At 42.8% G+C, this 15,801-nt stretch overlaps 1 protein-coding gene and 1 long non-coding RNA gene across 6 annotated transcripts in view; one reads left to right on the top strand and one right to left on the bottom strand.

Moving 5' to 3' along the window:
- LOC132012092 (uncharacterized) overlaps positions 1-15,801 on the top strand; it is a 99,950-nt gene that overhangs the window by 79,330 nt on the left and 4,819 nt on the right. The gene's annotated exons all lie outside the window — the stretch shown is intronic.
- The window catches only part of SCHIP1 (schwannomin interacting protein 1), a 126,902-nt gene continuing 115,350 nt past the window's right edge, over positions 4,250-15,801 (bottom strand). For all 5 annotated transcript variants that reach the window (XM_059391651.1, XM_059391653.1, XM_059391652.1 and 2 more), the window contains 5 exons: positions 13,691-13,808; positions 12,529-12,726; positions 11,452-11,575; positions 8,802-8,895; positions 4,250-4,899 (listed from right to left, as the gene is read on the bottom strand). In XM_059391651.1, coding sequence (XP_059247634.1) covers positions 4,848-4,899; positions 8,802-8,895; positions 11,452-11,575; positions 12,529-12,726; positions 13,691-13,808 — 586 coding nt within the window. In that variant the 3' untranslated portion in view covers positions 4,250-4,847. The remainder of the gene's footprint in view (positions 4,900-8,801; positions 8,896-11,451; positions 11,576-12,528; positions 12,727-13,690; positions 13,809-15,801) is intronic.

Raw genomic sequence — 15,801 nt, forward strand, 5'->3', positions numbered from 1 at the left:
TGCATAATCAGAGTTCATTTCTCCGTCCTGTAACTGTCTGAGGCAAATCCTATAAACAGCAGGAGATTGTAACAAGGAGATTCAATGCAGTGAATCAGAGTTCAATGCATAATCAGAGTTCATTTCTCCGTCCTGTAACTGTCTGAGGCAAATCCTATAAACAGCAGGTAGCTGTGCTCATGCAGTGAACTCAGGGACGCAGACTCCTTCTACATTGTGGCTCTGCCACCCTCTAGGTCATGTGATTGCAGCTGGTATAAGGAGAAAGAGAGTGCCTGAAGAATGCAGACCCCTTAAAAACCTTGGCTGGAATGAAGACATGAAGACACCTCACACCCACTAACATCCCATTGGTGAAAATCAATCATGAATCACATCTCAATGCAAGGGGATGATGAGTGGGAATGCAGTCCCTGTCTGTTCAGCTGCTTGTCAGGAAAAACCCTCTGACTATGAGCATGATGAGAAGGCATACATTTTGGCAGATGACAGGCTATATCTGCCATAGGGCTATTTATCAGAGACAGCAGAGAGGACGTATTCTGTGGAAGGGAAATCATTGGATGACAGATGAAAAGTTTGGAAAGGTAAAGAACTTAAGAAGGAGTCAACCAGGAAGCAGGGGAGTAGGCTGGAGAACAGTGAGATTAAACCTGTGTAAAAGCCAGGCTAGGGGGCTCATCCCTCAGCTAAGAGGAGAGGCATCAGACATCAGGCAGAGTAGAGTGCCACCAGTTAATGCCAGCATCAAAAGGGTGGATCCTGATGATCAGAGACTTTCTCTTCTAAGGAAACCTCCCTACTTGGTTCTGTGCTGGGGGCTAGCGTTATTGGAGTAGTTGAGGTTTGCTTCTACCCTCAAACAGGAAATGGAGACAAAGCTGAATTCAGGAAGCAAATGAGGGTCTTTGGAGGCTGTATAATACACACACACACACACACACAGAAACAGTTGCGTCAAAGAAGTGACACGCATGCTCTTTAAAGATGAAATGATGGGCGCCTGGGTGGCTCAGTTGGTTAAGCAGCTGCCTTGGGCTCAGGTCATGATCCTGGAGTCCCAGGGTCGAGTCCTGCATCCAGCTCCCTGCTAGGCAGGGAGTCTTTTTCTCTCTCTCACCTGTCCCCTCTCATGCTCACTCTCTCTCATTCTGTCTCTCTTTCAAATAAATAAAAAATCTTAAAAAAAACCAAACCATGAAATGATGACAGATGAAAATGAGTTGTTTGTCAGAAATTGTCCGAAACTTTTGTTGTAAGGAACTGAACTTCCCTACATTGGCCTCACCTGGTCTTTTCTACCTTAATTAGCTCTTTGTACTCTGATGTATTTAAACACGGTATCAAGGGACAGGTAAAGAATAATGAGGTGATCGCAGAATGAAAGCACAAGTAGATGTGAGTACATCCATGCTTATTTCATCACTGTTTTTAGTGGCAGAAATCTAGAAAGATCTTAATGTCTATCATTTAAGGGAATGGCTAAAGAAGGTATTTTCCACCATACTGGGGATTACTATACAGCTATTAAAAAGAATGGCTTAGATCTGTAGATCCTGACCTGGAAGGATGTCCATGGACAAAGCAGGTTGCAAAGCACTGTTCTATGTGATTCCACCGCTGTATAAACAAACTGAAGCACAAAACCTATACATGTGTATCTGTTGTGTAAGCACTGAGAAAAGTTTTAACATTGACATTTGGAGGAGGTCTTGAATATTGGAGTTTTTAACTATTTAAATATCTGTCTTGTAAGTTAATGATTAACAAACAAGAAAAAGTCCCTACAAGAGTGTTATAAATCTCAGAACCTGGTAAAATACAGAATTCTTCTTCCATCCAAACCGTGATCATTCTTTCAATAATTACTTACTGAGGATCTACTGGGTGCCAGGTGCTTTCACGGACTTTATTTTCTTTAAGCTTTAGAATAATGCCAAGAGATCTTATTTACAGGTGATAAAACAAGAGAAAACAGAGCTTCATAACTTGCTCAGGGTCACTGGGAAGATGACAGAGTGAGCATTTGTGCCTAATCCCTCTGGCCCCAGAGCCGGTGTGCACTTACCTGGACTGCCCACTCCTAAAATCAGGAAGAGAGGTGGCCTTATTCCCTCTTTCTGAGGTCAGGCAACCGAGCACTCTAACAAAGCCTGGTTAACTAGTAAGGGTCCTAATTTATGAACAGAAGGGGAACCTAGAGCAGGTCAGAATCCTGTTGGGAATAATCCCAGTGCTTGCTGAAAAGCCTAAATGGAAGGACTGGAAAGATTCAATCTTGAAAGAATCCCCTGGAGGTGAGTCACTTGGTGACACCTCTATGAGGACAGAGAAGTACACCGGGTAGAATCTTCTCTCAGGGTCTCAGGGGAGTGGGAAGAACTGCTTTGCCCCCGGAGGTGTTTCCGGGTGCCCTTGTATGTGTCAGCGCACTTTTGTCCTTCTCCAGCTAGGAGCTCTCTGGCCATGATGATGGGCTTCCAACAACTGAAGAACTGAGAGGCCATGGGTTCCTTCAGAACACATTTCCAGCCAGAGAGAGCCTTGTGGGAGACAAAGAAAAAACTCATTTCTTAATTTTTATTGGAATTGGCAATTCTGGTGAGGATTTTAAAAACTAGCCTCCTTTCTCTTGGTGGGCTGAGCTTTAACGTCACAACTTGAGGCTGTGAATGACCCAGGAGATTTAGGTCACACTACTGCGCTGATGTGGCCCAGGTTTTTGTGGCACTCTTCTGGGTCGGCTCTCTCCAAAAGTTTCAAATTAGTAGGAATACGTTTTAATTAGACAAAAACATAGATATTTTAGAAAAATGGTTACAGAAAAGCTAAAAAAGAACATCTAAGGCGGTGGTTCTCAATATGAGGATAGTGTTCAGGCCACACTCCGAACCAATTAAATCAGTGTCTGTGGTTTCTATGGTTCCCCAGGTGCTTCCACTGGGCATCTGAAGTTGAAAGCCACTGGCTTACTGACAAATATTCTCACTCAGCTACACAGCCAAGGTCTGGCAGCTGGGCCTGGTCTCTGGCTGAGGTCACTCCGGGAGATGACTGACAGCTGGTGCAGGACTAGAAGCTCAGTTAGAGGACCCCTCTTTGGGGCCCACCCTTCACTCACTTGTTAGCAACCTATCCTGGTCAAAAGCCAACTCACAAAAGCCAAAATATATTTAAGGGCTGCAGTATTTTTCCATTCTATATAAAAATAACTTTAATAAGGCCCATAAAAAATGATTAGTGTTACAATTTTAGATTACCTATTTTGTTACATAGAAGACTGAAGATTGGCAACTCTTATTTAAAATATCTATCTGGGTATTTTAAAGAAAGGGACAGGTAGACAGCTGTCTAGACTTCTATCCTCATGTTATGTGATGTAAGTGATGAATCACTTACATAAATAAATTCTTCACCTGAAACTAAAAATAAAATAAAATAAAATATAACAAACTGTCATCAGATTACATCATGGACCTAATAATGAAACCAGGTGGTCTGTGGGTGGTTCTAGAATGTTGATTGCACATCTCTGCTTTAGTTTATGATCTTCTAATACCTGCATGGACATTACCTAATTAAATCAATTTTGAAACTCTACTTATTGAGGAAAATCTGTTTTCTTTATATACTTTAGACTTGGCATTTTTCTTTGTGAGACCAAATAGAAGTGGTTAAAATCTGAAACATGGCAACAACTGGCCTCAGGAAAAGAGTAAACACAAAGCATCACTTGTTCATGTGGCAAATTTGGAAAATGGAGTTTTGATGCGCTAACAGGCTCTAACAAGACTAGGAGCTTGTAGATGGTAAAGCACCAACATTCCAGATTGGTAACTGAGCACTGATAGAGTGCTAGTTCTGATGTTGCTCAGGTTTTCTTCTTTGGATCACACACACACACACACACACACTCTCACTCATACACACACCCAGTGTCACACATACTCTCTCACATACACACACTGTCTTATACACACACTCACACACTCTCACATACACACACCCTCTCTCTTTCACACACACACTCTCCCATACACACACTCTCTCTCTCTCTCTCACACACACACACACACACACTCCGACACCCTTCCCAATCTTCTTGGCAATTCTCTGCTTTGCTTTCCTCTGGAGCACTTTATTTTTTTCACTGACTAAAGCTTCACGATGGGGAGTTTGTTTGAGGAAGTGCGAAGAGGTTAGGAATATAGCCCGTGTCGGGCTGGCTAGTGAGCAAAAAGACATATCCTATGAAACAAAGTTTTAATTTTTATTTTACATATTTATACATAAAACTTTCAAGGAACCCTCTGAATCCAACAGAATGTTAATAGCACATCTAAAAATGAACTTCAGGTAGTCAACATTCACAAAATGTTGAAAACTGATTAAAATGTACTTATTACAGAGAGCTACAACTTCACTACGAGGCAGGCATGTATTTTCTGACTTTATAGATAGCACCGTCATTTACAGTTCTTCTTTAAAACTACAGTGAAGAATGAAAGTAGTCAGTGGTAAAATATTGCTCCAACTTAAAATCTCTAAACAAACAAACAAAAATAATAAAGTTAAAACTACCCTCTTTGAGAACCATGACTTGTGATGGTGTCAGTACTGTACATTTTTTGTAACAATATTTTATTAAAATGCCTGATATTTAGTGGCACAGTAAAAAAATTAAAATAAATTAAGAAGCAAAGGCCAATCACTGGACGTTAAGCTTCAGACATTATCAATGACTAACACTGATATTCGTTTGTTTCTGCGCCACCTTTAGCAACAGCATTTTTACAACCACAGAAGCAAAAGAAATTCTAGCTTGTCTTCCAGTCGGATGGCTTCTTTCACTTGGCAGGCATTTTCTCTGCCATGTGCTTCTGCTGACTTTCCGCATGTCTGTAAAAGGAATCATACGATTATTTAGTGCTAAGATGAATGCTCCAAACTGCTTTCTAATGCACAGTTACAACACTCCCCCAAACTGAGCCCCAGAGTTACTCACAGTGGAAGCAAGAGAATTAAGTAACAGTACTTAATTCAACAGATTTTGCCCCCTTTAATTTGTATATTCTCTGTACGATTCCTTTTATTAAGTTACTAGATTAACCTGCGAATGGTAGATATCATTATTTTTGAGAAGAAGAAGCACTGTGTTTTTAAAAAAGGAGGTAAGTATCTGGGAAAATAGAATGAATGAATGAATATGTTTCTCTGTCCCAGGTACTGTGCCTGGTGCTGTGAATTTGGTGGTGAGCAGACACTGAGCTCTTTGGTTTCATGGCACATATATTCCAGTGGAGAGGGACAAAAAAAGGAACCAATAGCAAATAAGGAGAGAGCCGGTAGTATATAAGTGCTAGGCACAAAGTCCAAACCAGGTGTTGTCATAGAGGGGAACCGTGTGACTATTTTATCTAAACACACGCACGCAGACACAAACATAAGCATTCAAAAGGCTCTTGACAGAAGTTAAAGCCAATAGAACCATTATATATATATAAAAAGTATATATATACGATATATATATACATATATATTAGAAGTTAAAGCCAATAAAACCAAAGTCAGTTCCCCCCTTATGAAAGCTAATGTCTTCCTAACAAACTGTGGGTTTCTATAGATGTCAAGATTTTCCATGTTTGCATACTCCCTCCCTGCCCCACATTAATTCTAAAGCCATCATCATGGCAGTGTGAGGGTAAGTGGCTGGCTGGGGTGAGTCTTTTTAGTCATCGAGCCCTATTGCGGCCCATGAGCCCCACATTCAACCAACCCAGCAGCTGGCCAGTGGAGATGGAGGGGGAAGAATGGGAAAGCTGCTGACATCACTTGAATGTGCGCTAATTAAACATTTTCCCAGAGTGGTAGTGTTTGACGTCTGCAAAAGACAAATGTTTTGAGGGACAATTTTAGGAATTTAAAAATTTGGCAAGAGAAAACATCTAAGGCTGTGGTTTTCAGCTGTTATCAAAGGCTCAGGGGCAGTTTTTGTATGTTGCCTAGATTTGGGTAGTCAATGATGTCAAGTTTAACTCACTGGTTTTGTGCAGAATGTCTCCTATCTGGGTATAGGGGAGGCAAACCACAAATGCTTTCAGAAGTAGGGAAGTGACAACAGTGTCCTTGCCACATTCAACAGCCCACAAATAATTGGTGATATTCATTTAATAATAAAGGAACTCAAGAAAAAAAGATCAGCCTTTTACTCCTAAAAATATATGCCCTTCGGCGGACCCTGTCATGGCCCTGATTATGTGTGTAAAACAGCTTCGATCACTTTCATCAAGTAGTTTACAGGCCTCACTTAAATTCAGCTCAAGAAATATTTTGATGCTCACTGAGCTAAGATTCCACTATAGCTAATTAAATGATAGTTTCTACAGCAGTTAAAAAATACACGTGAGTGCACATGTGTGTGTATGCACAAACTAAAAGGTTCTCATCAACTATTTATATGAAAGTCCTTATTAGCATTTGTTTGACTCAAACCTCACAAGAACTCCTTTAGGACCCATGCCTGGCCAGCCCTGTCCTAGGCTCTGGGGACACAGGGGATAATGAAAACGGCCTGGCCTCTGCTTTAAAGGGAAGAAGGGTTTGAGTGCAGTGAGTAAGGAGAACGAGCAGACGATGTAACACAATATGATCAGGCTCCACGTGGAAGGGATGCCATGTGGCCAGGAATACGGAGAGGGTCCTACCCCAGTCTTGGGAGCTGGGGCGGGGGTGTCAGGGTGCACTTTTCTAAAGAGGTGTTACCGAAGCTAGTGCATCTCAAATTCGGCTCTGCTGTGGAATCACGTGGAGAGTTAAAAAAAAAAATCCAAATACCCAGGCCACCCCACAGAATGATTAAATCGGGATCTTTGAGGGTGGGACCCAGGTATCCGCAGTTTATAGACCCCCAGGTGATTTCAATGTGCAGCCGAAATCGAGAACCACTCATCCGCATTGACACCTGGAAGGGCAGAATGTCTCACTCTCTACTGGACAGGTAAAGGACCCAGGTGAACAGAACTTCCTAGCCTATTGCCTCTGCCTTCTGGGATCTGGCTGCAAAATTCTGACTTTGCTATATTTACAGACCCTCAGATCCCTCCAGGAGCAAAGTGACAGTTTGCAGCCAGGAATGGACACAGGAACTTCTCCCCACTTCCTCCGCTTTAAAGGCGTCCTCTAACACCATTAAGTTAGTAACTCCCTTCCTTTTCATCCCGTGGTTCTGCCTGCCCTGTTTCCCATGATCACACCAAACCGAAGTACCAGCTTAACACTCTGAGAGGAGAGGGGAGCCTCTCACCAGTGTCCCCACCGGTGTTGAGGAATGCCAGTGCTGCTTTGAGAAAAGGTCTTTGCTGTTGCAGGCAAGTCACGGAATTTACAAAAGAGTTCACCTATTTTTTCGAAGATGCAGGTTTTGGTCTTAGATTTCACATCATCTTAATACCTATACACAAATCTCTTTGACTAAAAAAAAAAAAAAAAAAAAAAGGATGTGTCTTGTAGTTGTTGGGGCAGTGCCTGGAGACATGGGTGGAAGGTGGTAATATTATGTGAGTGTTACTGTGATATTTTAGATACAGGCGAATATACTAAGAAGGTATGAGGCCTTCTGGCTTTTTGTTTTTTGTTAGGGGTGAGGCACTATAGTACCCAAAGCACGCAACACAGACCACTACCCATAGCTCTCACTCTCTCTCTCTTTTTTTTTTTTTAAAGAAAAAAAGCCTAAACATAGTTCTGTAGCATTTGTTTTGCTACCCAAACTATTTTTATAACACTGAATTTAGAAAAATAATTTATCTAGTGTTACACCTTGAGAAGAGGTCCTGTGGTAGGTGCTAAGCGCATTTTCCCTACATGTGTTTTCAAAGCTTCTCTCGGGTGGTTCTAGATCATGTGGTTAATTCCTTAGGTTACTGTGAGAAGCGGTGTTCTTTCTCTCCTTGGGGAGCCTTCTACTCTCTGAATCCCATTTCTGGGATTAATAGTAGTTATTGCCTCTTGGTTTAAAGACTTCACATGTACTGTTTCAGAAAAGGTAGCAAAGTATATATGAGTTCATACGCATGCTCACCATATTTCCCAGACTTTATATACTAATGGGTATAGGCTTTCCTACAAAGAGAACTGCTAAGAAATGCCAGATCTTGACTGGCCTTAGCCTCGTTTCCGTCTCCTGATTTGGGGGAGGCAACATTCTTTACTTCTGTTTAGGAGGTGCTTGGAGTCAGACCCTGCTGGAGACTCAAGTCCTGGAGTGTCCCCCACAGTGAGAACAATCTGGTAGCACTGGTGCTGTGGAAAGATGCCAGGGTCCCTGCCTTCTGGACACGGCAGGTGCGGGTGAGATCTGGCTCACAGAGCACCAAATGACACCCTACGGCACCCACTGCACGGCTGCTTGTGTGCTGGATGTAGGCCAGCGTGGAATGGCTTCCGGCTGGCTGCCCAGGAGGACAGTCCTCCAGGAGAAAGTTGTCCTGGTCCAGAACTGCTGACCTGATTTTGGGGACGGGGGGAGGTGGTGAAATCCTAATGTACTGGGAGGACGGTTGTGAAAAAGCAATGCATTTGTGTGTGTGTGTTGTGTGTGTGTATGTGTGTGTGTGTGTGTTTAAGCAGTGCCTTTGGAAAGGAGTTTTAGCCACTTCCTCTCCATCCAGACAGCTGACCCCAGCAGAGGTGAGGTGAGTTACTCATGGAAGTAAGGGGAAGGCGTTCTCTAGAGCCTTAATTCTTCAACTCAGACCACCCTGGGCTTCTTTCCTTCTTTGGCAAGGGAGAGCCTCACTGACCTGGTCAAGTCCTCGATGTCCACCAGCATGGCGTCTTGCTCCGTGTGCAGCTCGTCTCGGATGAGGAGCAGCTGGACCAACTCTTCATTCAAGCCTGGAGCGAAGAAAAGGGGCATTTACAAACGGATACGATCGCATCCAAGTTAGCTGCTATATGGACCATTGCACAAGTTACTCTGGCTAAGATTTAGAATTCTTACGTTAGCCTTTCACAGCCCAGGAGAAGTCCTCGGTTTGAGAACATGACTAGTTGGCATAATTACAGAAGTGTTGGAAGAAAAGGGGTGAAGTAGGTAGTACTTCCAGTGACAGTCACATTAAAGTGGGAAAAGAAATTGTTAGCTGTTAGGAAAATCGCTAAAATAACAGTGAAGGCTGTTCTCAGTATCTAAGTCCTATCTCAAGAAAAACGAAAGCCAGATGAGTAAGACCTTGAAATCTCTGAATGAGTACCGAGGAGAAGATTCCTTAGGATTTATACTGGGAATAAAATATATGTAGATAGAAACATTTCTAATCCTCCTGAAGTCAGTGCACTGGGTGAATTTGGCTCCTGTTCCTGAAAAATAGGAACAAGCAAGGGGCTCTCTTATTTTTTACCCTTAGACTGAAGCTTTTAGTTCTGGACGCAAGGACACATGCACCATAGCGTTCATTTAGCAGCAAGAGCTCTAGGCCCAGAAACAAAGGAAAGGAAGGAGGTCTTCCACTCTGTTCTCCTTGGAAGTGCTTTTAGAAATCCTGAATTTGGGGCGCCTGGATGGCTCAGTGGATTAAGCCTCTGCCTTTGGCTCAGGTCATGATCTCAGGGTCCTGGGATCGAGCCCCACATTGGGCTCTCTGCTCGGCAGGGAGCCTGCTTCCTCCCTCTCTCTGCCTACTTGTGATCTCTGTCAAATAAATGAATAAAATCTTAAAAAAAAACAAAAAAGAAATCCTGACTTCAAATGATGCATTGATCTGCCTTTAGTTCAGATTAGCTTCCAATTTTAAAAAGGGAGGGGAAAAAAAAATCATACAACGAGGTCTAAATTCATCTACTACTGAAAAAAGCTGGATGATAATTTTAGTATTTAGAAGTCTAAGGAAGACGTTTCAGTGGTAAAATATCAGAAAGCCTTTTCAGTCCTTGAAAGAATTACAGTCCTAGTAATTTACTCTCAACTAAAATTAAAATGTAGTAGAATTTAAAAAAACAACAACTCTGTGAATCTATGGTTTCTTAATTAGAATGTCAAACACTTTCCCTTGATTTTAAAACAATACTGAACATATTAAATTAACTCTGAATATGTCCAATTCTATTTTTTCAGTATGTTTTTAGGATAGTTTAATTTTTTTTTTTCTTAATTCCAGTACAGTTGCTTTTTATACTAGCACTCAGTAGAGGGCCCACATAGTGCATGGAAATTTTTTCCCCACGTGAAGTTTTTCACTTTTTGGTCTGGAAATTTTCAAACTGATACAAAAGCAAAGATGTTGATTCAATGAATCCCCATGCATCCAACCAGCTTCAGAAACGATCAGCTCATGGCCCATCTCGACACATCTATCCCCCCCTTCTCTTTCTAGGTTATTTTAAAGCAAATTTCAGACATGATATCATTTCATCTGTTAATGTTTCAGTATGTATCTTTAAAGCCAGGGCTCTCTTTTTTAAGTTAACATACCACAATACTTTCATCATACCTAAACAAATAAATAGTTTTTTTTTGTTGTTTTTTCCAGGAGAGAGCATGCAAGTTGGGGGGAGTGGAGAGGGAAAAGAGAGAATCTCAAGCAGACTCCATGCATGGAGCCAAAATCCAAAGTCGGACGCTTAACTGAGCAACTCAGGTGCCCCATCAATAAATCTTATTAAAACATTCAGTCCGTGTACACATTTCTTGGTTGGCTCTTAAGTGCTTCTTTATAGTTAGTTGGTGAATGCATTTGGTTGGTCTCTTAGGTGGTTTTCAATCTTAAGTTCACAGGATTTTATAGAATCTTATGTTCCAAAGGTTGGAGGGCACATGGGTTCAGCTGGACTAACCACACTGCCCAAGTAGGTATGTTCTATGTTCTTTCTTTCATTGGGCTGAGCAACCAGCTGCCCTTCTCTGCGTAACCAGACACCTAAATGAGCACCTCTCATGTGCCATCTACTCGGCCCACTTCTGTTGGAGGCCCTTCTTTATTCCGGGGGCGGGAGGGAAGGCCCATAATTTGTCAACCTGTGATTGTCACACATCAGTCATACAAATTTTCCCCACCTGGAGTCCCACAAAATAAGCTGAATCTGATTTGATGACCCAAAACGAACAGATACACAAGTACAGTTGAGGGTGTAATTGCATAATTAATGACATGTAACTACCAAATGGGAGTCCAGAAACCGATGCTGCGAGCCAAATACACACATCGTGCTCGGCGCTGGGGGTTTGAGATGAATCAAGAGGACTTCTCACCTCTGTGAACCTTGAATAATTCTTGAAATTTCTGAACACTTTACGGTAAAAAAACAAAAACAGAGCCTTGTGATCCTCTTCCTTCTCTTGTGGCACGCAGGAGGAACCCAAGGGAAGGGACAAAGGAAGTGAATCAAGGAGGTAGTACTATCCCACGATATTTCACATCTGACTCCCCATTTTCAAGCACCCTGCACACTTACTTTCTATCTGGGAATGGAGATCATTGACTATCACTTGTAGCTGCCCGAGAGTCATGTCCCGCAGGTCGGTGGGCTTTAAACTTCTTTTCATCAGGCATTCGCTTATATGAGGCATGTGTGGCAGCTGAAGATACAGAAGGAAGAAATGGAGGTGTGACCTGAGCAGCCACGGCACTCAGAACAAGACCCACTTTTCTCCTGACAGATCTGCTCTCATCCACTTCCATTCGGGGCCTGTGCTCCAGAGCATTTCCCAGTGTGAGTTCCCCACCCCAGCCCCACACACCATGTTGTCCAAAACCCGTCTGGCGTCAAAATGCGACACTAATCAAAAGCTATCAGACTGGTCTTGAACACAGGCCATGACAACTGCGAGTCTGTGATCATGTCCACAAATGAATGACGAGGGAGCTCCGGGAATACCAATGGCATGGATAAAAATAATATCAGCTCTCTATCCATCTGCACCATGTTATAAGCACTGTGCTGTGTGCTTTAAATGCTTTGTTCACAGAATTCTCACAACCATGCTCTCACACTGGTGTAACTATTCCCATTTTATAGACAACAAAACTGAGACTTCAGTACCTTGCCCGGAGTCCCACAGCAAGTTAATGGCAGAGGTGACCTTCAAAGCCCAGAGCCCTTATCCATTATGCCACACTGTCTTCACTGAAAGGTGGGAATGACAGCCATGGCCATAGTGAGTTTGCCACAACCAGTAGGTTCTAAACCAGTACTGTTTTAATGACATTAAAATATTCCCCTGACAGCTAATAACACCTCTAAGAAATATAGCAGATATTTGAATCCAGGTTATCTATGAATGAATAGATATTGAATCTATCCTTTGAATATGGATGTGAATCCAGAACAGTTTACTTTTGTGTAATCTGTTGCTTATGAATCTTTCAGTAGGAAGGAACAAGAAACGAACTTAAATATTTCTCAATGATAGTACTTTTTACAAACTGCCTTGTAGAAACCCAAGTTTGCATAACTCTGGGAAAGAACTGGGACCGCGTCAACCATTTTAGCCACCAAACACTTGCTGGCATTTCAGTGTCTCCTGCTTACGAGATCAGCGACGGGAGACTTTTTCCTGTTCTGTTTTTCCACTTCTACTTGCATTTTGGCCATTGGTTTGGCCATGGCGAGGGCCATTTTGGCTTCGGCTTGCAATTTCTTTTGCCTTGTGAGGAAATCCATGTCATCCAGGGATTCAGATTCTTCTTCCGTAGTGTCTCTATCAGAATAGGAAGAACTCTGTTTGCTCTGTGAAGGGAAAAAGAGCAGCCCTGAGCTTTCTGTGTCAGGCGCCATCTTTGGAGATGGGCTACCCCAGTCCCTGGTCCTGCCCAGAGTGGCTGAGAGACTGTCCTCCATCAACATGACTCGCTACTTGACTTGGTCTATACGAATCTCAAGTAACATTAAAGCAGAGGATTTATTTCTTCAGTGCCAAGAACAGACTCTGATTTTAGCAGAGCCACATAACAATAGGGAGAATCTGCTTATGACAAACTCGAGATGTCCCTTTGGTTCTAGGTCTCAAAATTTCCTGAAGGGATCAGACACGGCAAAATATTTAACCCAGAGCTAAGGCAGCATGTTGTTCTCTGAGTGGACAGGATTTCAGGTATCCAGTGAAATTCTGACGTTGCCCTGCAGTCATGGACTAACACGGTTTCCTGCTGGTTGTTCTTTGGTAAGAAAGATGATAAAGCCGTCACAGAGAGTAAAGGATTCCAGCAATAAGCTCCCGGGATCATTAAGCCATCCTTTGCAATATGTACACAAGGAATGAGCCGGGAATGTTTTACACACATCATCTTACTGGTTTCACTGAGGAACATCCCTGTGTGCTAGGGCTCCCATCCTCACCCGGACCCCGCCCCTACCTTTCAGAATGAGTCCCGCCCCTACCTTTCAGTGGGGACTCACTGCTGGCCTGCACTTAATATTTCTCAGCCCCATGGAGAAGGACATAGAGCATAGGTGAGCTTTCTCATGGTTCAATATGAAAGTAGTTGCTAACTTTAGCAGAGTTTATGTGTCCTTGTATCACAGCTTTGATTCTTCATTGTCAAATTTTAAGAGCATGCTGTGTCAAGAAATGGCACGAGACATTTCTTTTTTCATCTCTGCCATGTTTTGTTTTTTCCTGACGAATGAGAAAAAAGAAGCTAAATGACCAGGAAGGCACACACACACAGAGCTTTGGTGGCTTTGGACTCACCATGGGAGACAAGGGGGTGTCCAGGCTGGTTTCCGTCTTACTGTCATCAGCATCGCTGTCCTTATCACTGCCACTGTCATTGACGAAACATATCTGCAGGTTCATCCCACTCTGTAGCCTGGATGGAAGCAAGCAGGACAGCCGTTCTGCTCAAGTTGTTTGTTATCTGGGAGCGCACGTTACAACTGTCTGGCTTTGCTAATGGAAAGCAATCTCAGGTGTTGTTCTCAAGGAGAAGAGGGTAACCAATGTCAGTCCCAAATTACCCATGATAACTAAAGGACAACGATGATAACTTAATGAGTTCATAAGTTGATAAAAGATAAAATGCTAACTTTTGCTAATATCATTTTTTTCCCACACCAATTTCATGTTAAAGCAAAGATAATTTCAGGCCACATAGAATAGCCCCTGGCACAACACCAAACACATGGCTGGTACATAATAAACACGTGTGGAGTCACTGAGTTTACATTCCTGTTGATAAAGATGAATGGGGTCCTCAGCATGCGGTCATCTCATGTCCTGTCCCACAGGGACAATTCAAAGAAGCTCACTAGAGCAGAGCTCTCTGAAGAAAGACTGCTTCCCCCCCCCCCCCCGCAAATAGATAGAATGGGGTTGTCTGAGGTAAAGATATGCTTTGAGCAAGTTGCCAAAAGCCAACCAAGAAAGCTCATTTATGTCATTAAAAAAACACACCACAGGTTCACCCTAGAGAAACCTAAGGAAACCCCGAACTCAGTCAGAGAGGCACAATCTTGGAACCCAGCAGAGCACCTGGAGCACGAGGTGCTGGAGAGGTGGCCACAGAGAGTCACCCGGCTGTGTGTCTGCGCCACACGAGGTGGACCACGGATATAACTCTCTGTCCTAACCTTTTTTTGAAATTAAACACATTTCAAAATGCTGTTTTTGTCTGAAGACTTTTTAACGACGTAATTTTTCTTTTTTTCTTTTAAAGATTTTATTTATTCATTTCATTGACAGAGAGTGAGACAGAAAGAGAGGGAACATAGGGGGAGTGGGAGAGGGAGAAGTCCTCTTCGCGAGGAGCAGGGAGCCCTATCTGGGGCTTGATCCCAGGACTCCGGGATCATGACCTGAGCCAAAGGCAGACGCTTAACGACCGAGCTACCCAGGTGTCCCTAAAAAAGTAATTTTTCAAACCTCCCCAGTTGTCCCAGTCTGTGTGTCAGCCTAGGAGACCCCTTAGCAGCAAGGGACCATAAGGAGACTTGTCCAAGCCAGGGTTAGGAAGCCAACACTGGATTGCTCTGGCGGCGTTATTACTGTCACAGACAGAAATGCAAAGAGCAACTCGTCTGATAGTTGACATTAGTATCTTTTTTTATTCCAGTGGGTAGGGATGCTTTGTATAAATTACTCAGATGACTCACAGAAAATGATTGACAATTACAGGGGCCAGAAAAAGAAAATCTACCCATTTAAAGCAGACACCGTCACAGTTACGTGTATGTACTGCCACCTATTGGTCACTTCTGGAATTACTAAAAGTCCGGTAGGGAAAGGCCCCCCTTCTCCTTCAGCAGGCCGTTTCTGTTCCCTGCCTGTCCTCCTCTGCAGACAGGGAGCCAAGCCCTGGCTAGGTACGGAAGGGACATGTTCTACTGTGATCAGATCAGGGGGCTTGGAGTCAGTCAGACTTAGGTTCTGAATCCTCACTTCTTTCTCTGGGCCCATTACTTAACCTCTAAGAACCTCAGTTTCCTCATCAGTAAAATGGGGTGAATAATTCTATGTTTTGTTGGAAGGATGATGATAGTTCAGAGCTAAGCATGGGATAGGTGCTCTGTACGTATTCACAGTCCTCCTTTTTCTACTTTCTGAAAGCCCAGACAAAGGAATACAGAATTTTAAAAGTGATTTGGCTTTTGTAAAGGGACCTTTAGAGTCACTTACTTGAATACCTTGGCCAGCATTGAGTAGCTCTGACAGAATGTCCTCAAGCTGTCTTAAACTATTAGGCAGCTTGGACTTCTACTGAGCTAGAATTTATCGCCTTTTAATTTTTTTCCATTGGAATTTTTTTTTTTTCCTAGAGAAATCTAATATATTCAGGTTACCCTTTGATCCCAGATAAATTAAGT

The sequence above is a fragment of the Mustela nigripes genome, chromosome 2 (genome assembly GCF_022355385.1).
Source record: "Mustela nigripes isolate SB6536 chromosome 2, MUSNIG.SB6536, whole genome shotgun sequence".
Taxonomy (NCBI): Eukaryota; Metazoa; Chordata; class Mammalia; order Carnivora; family Mustelidae; genus Mustela; species Mustela nigripes.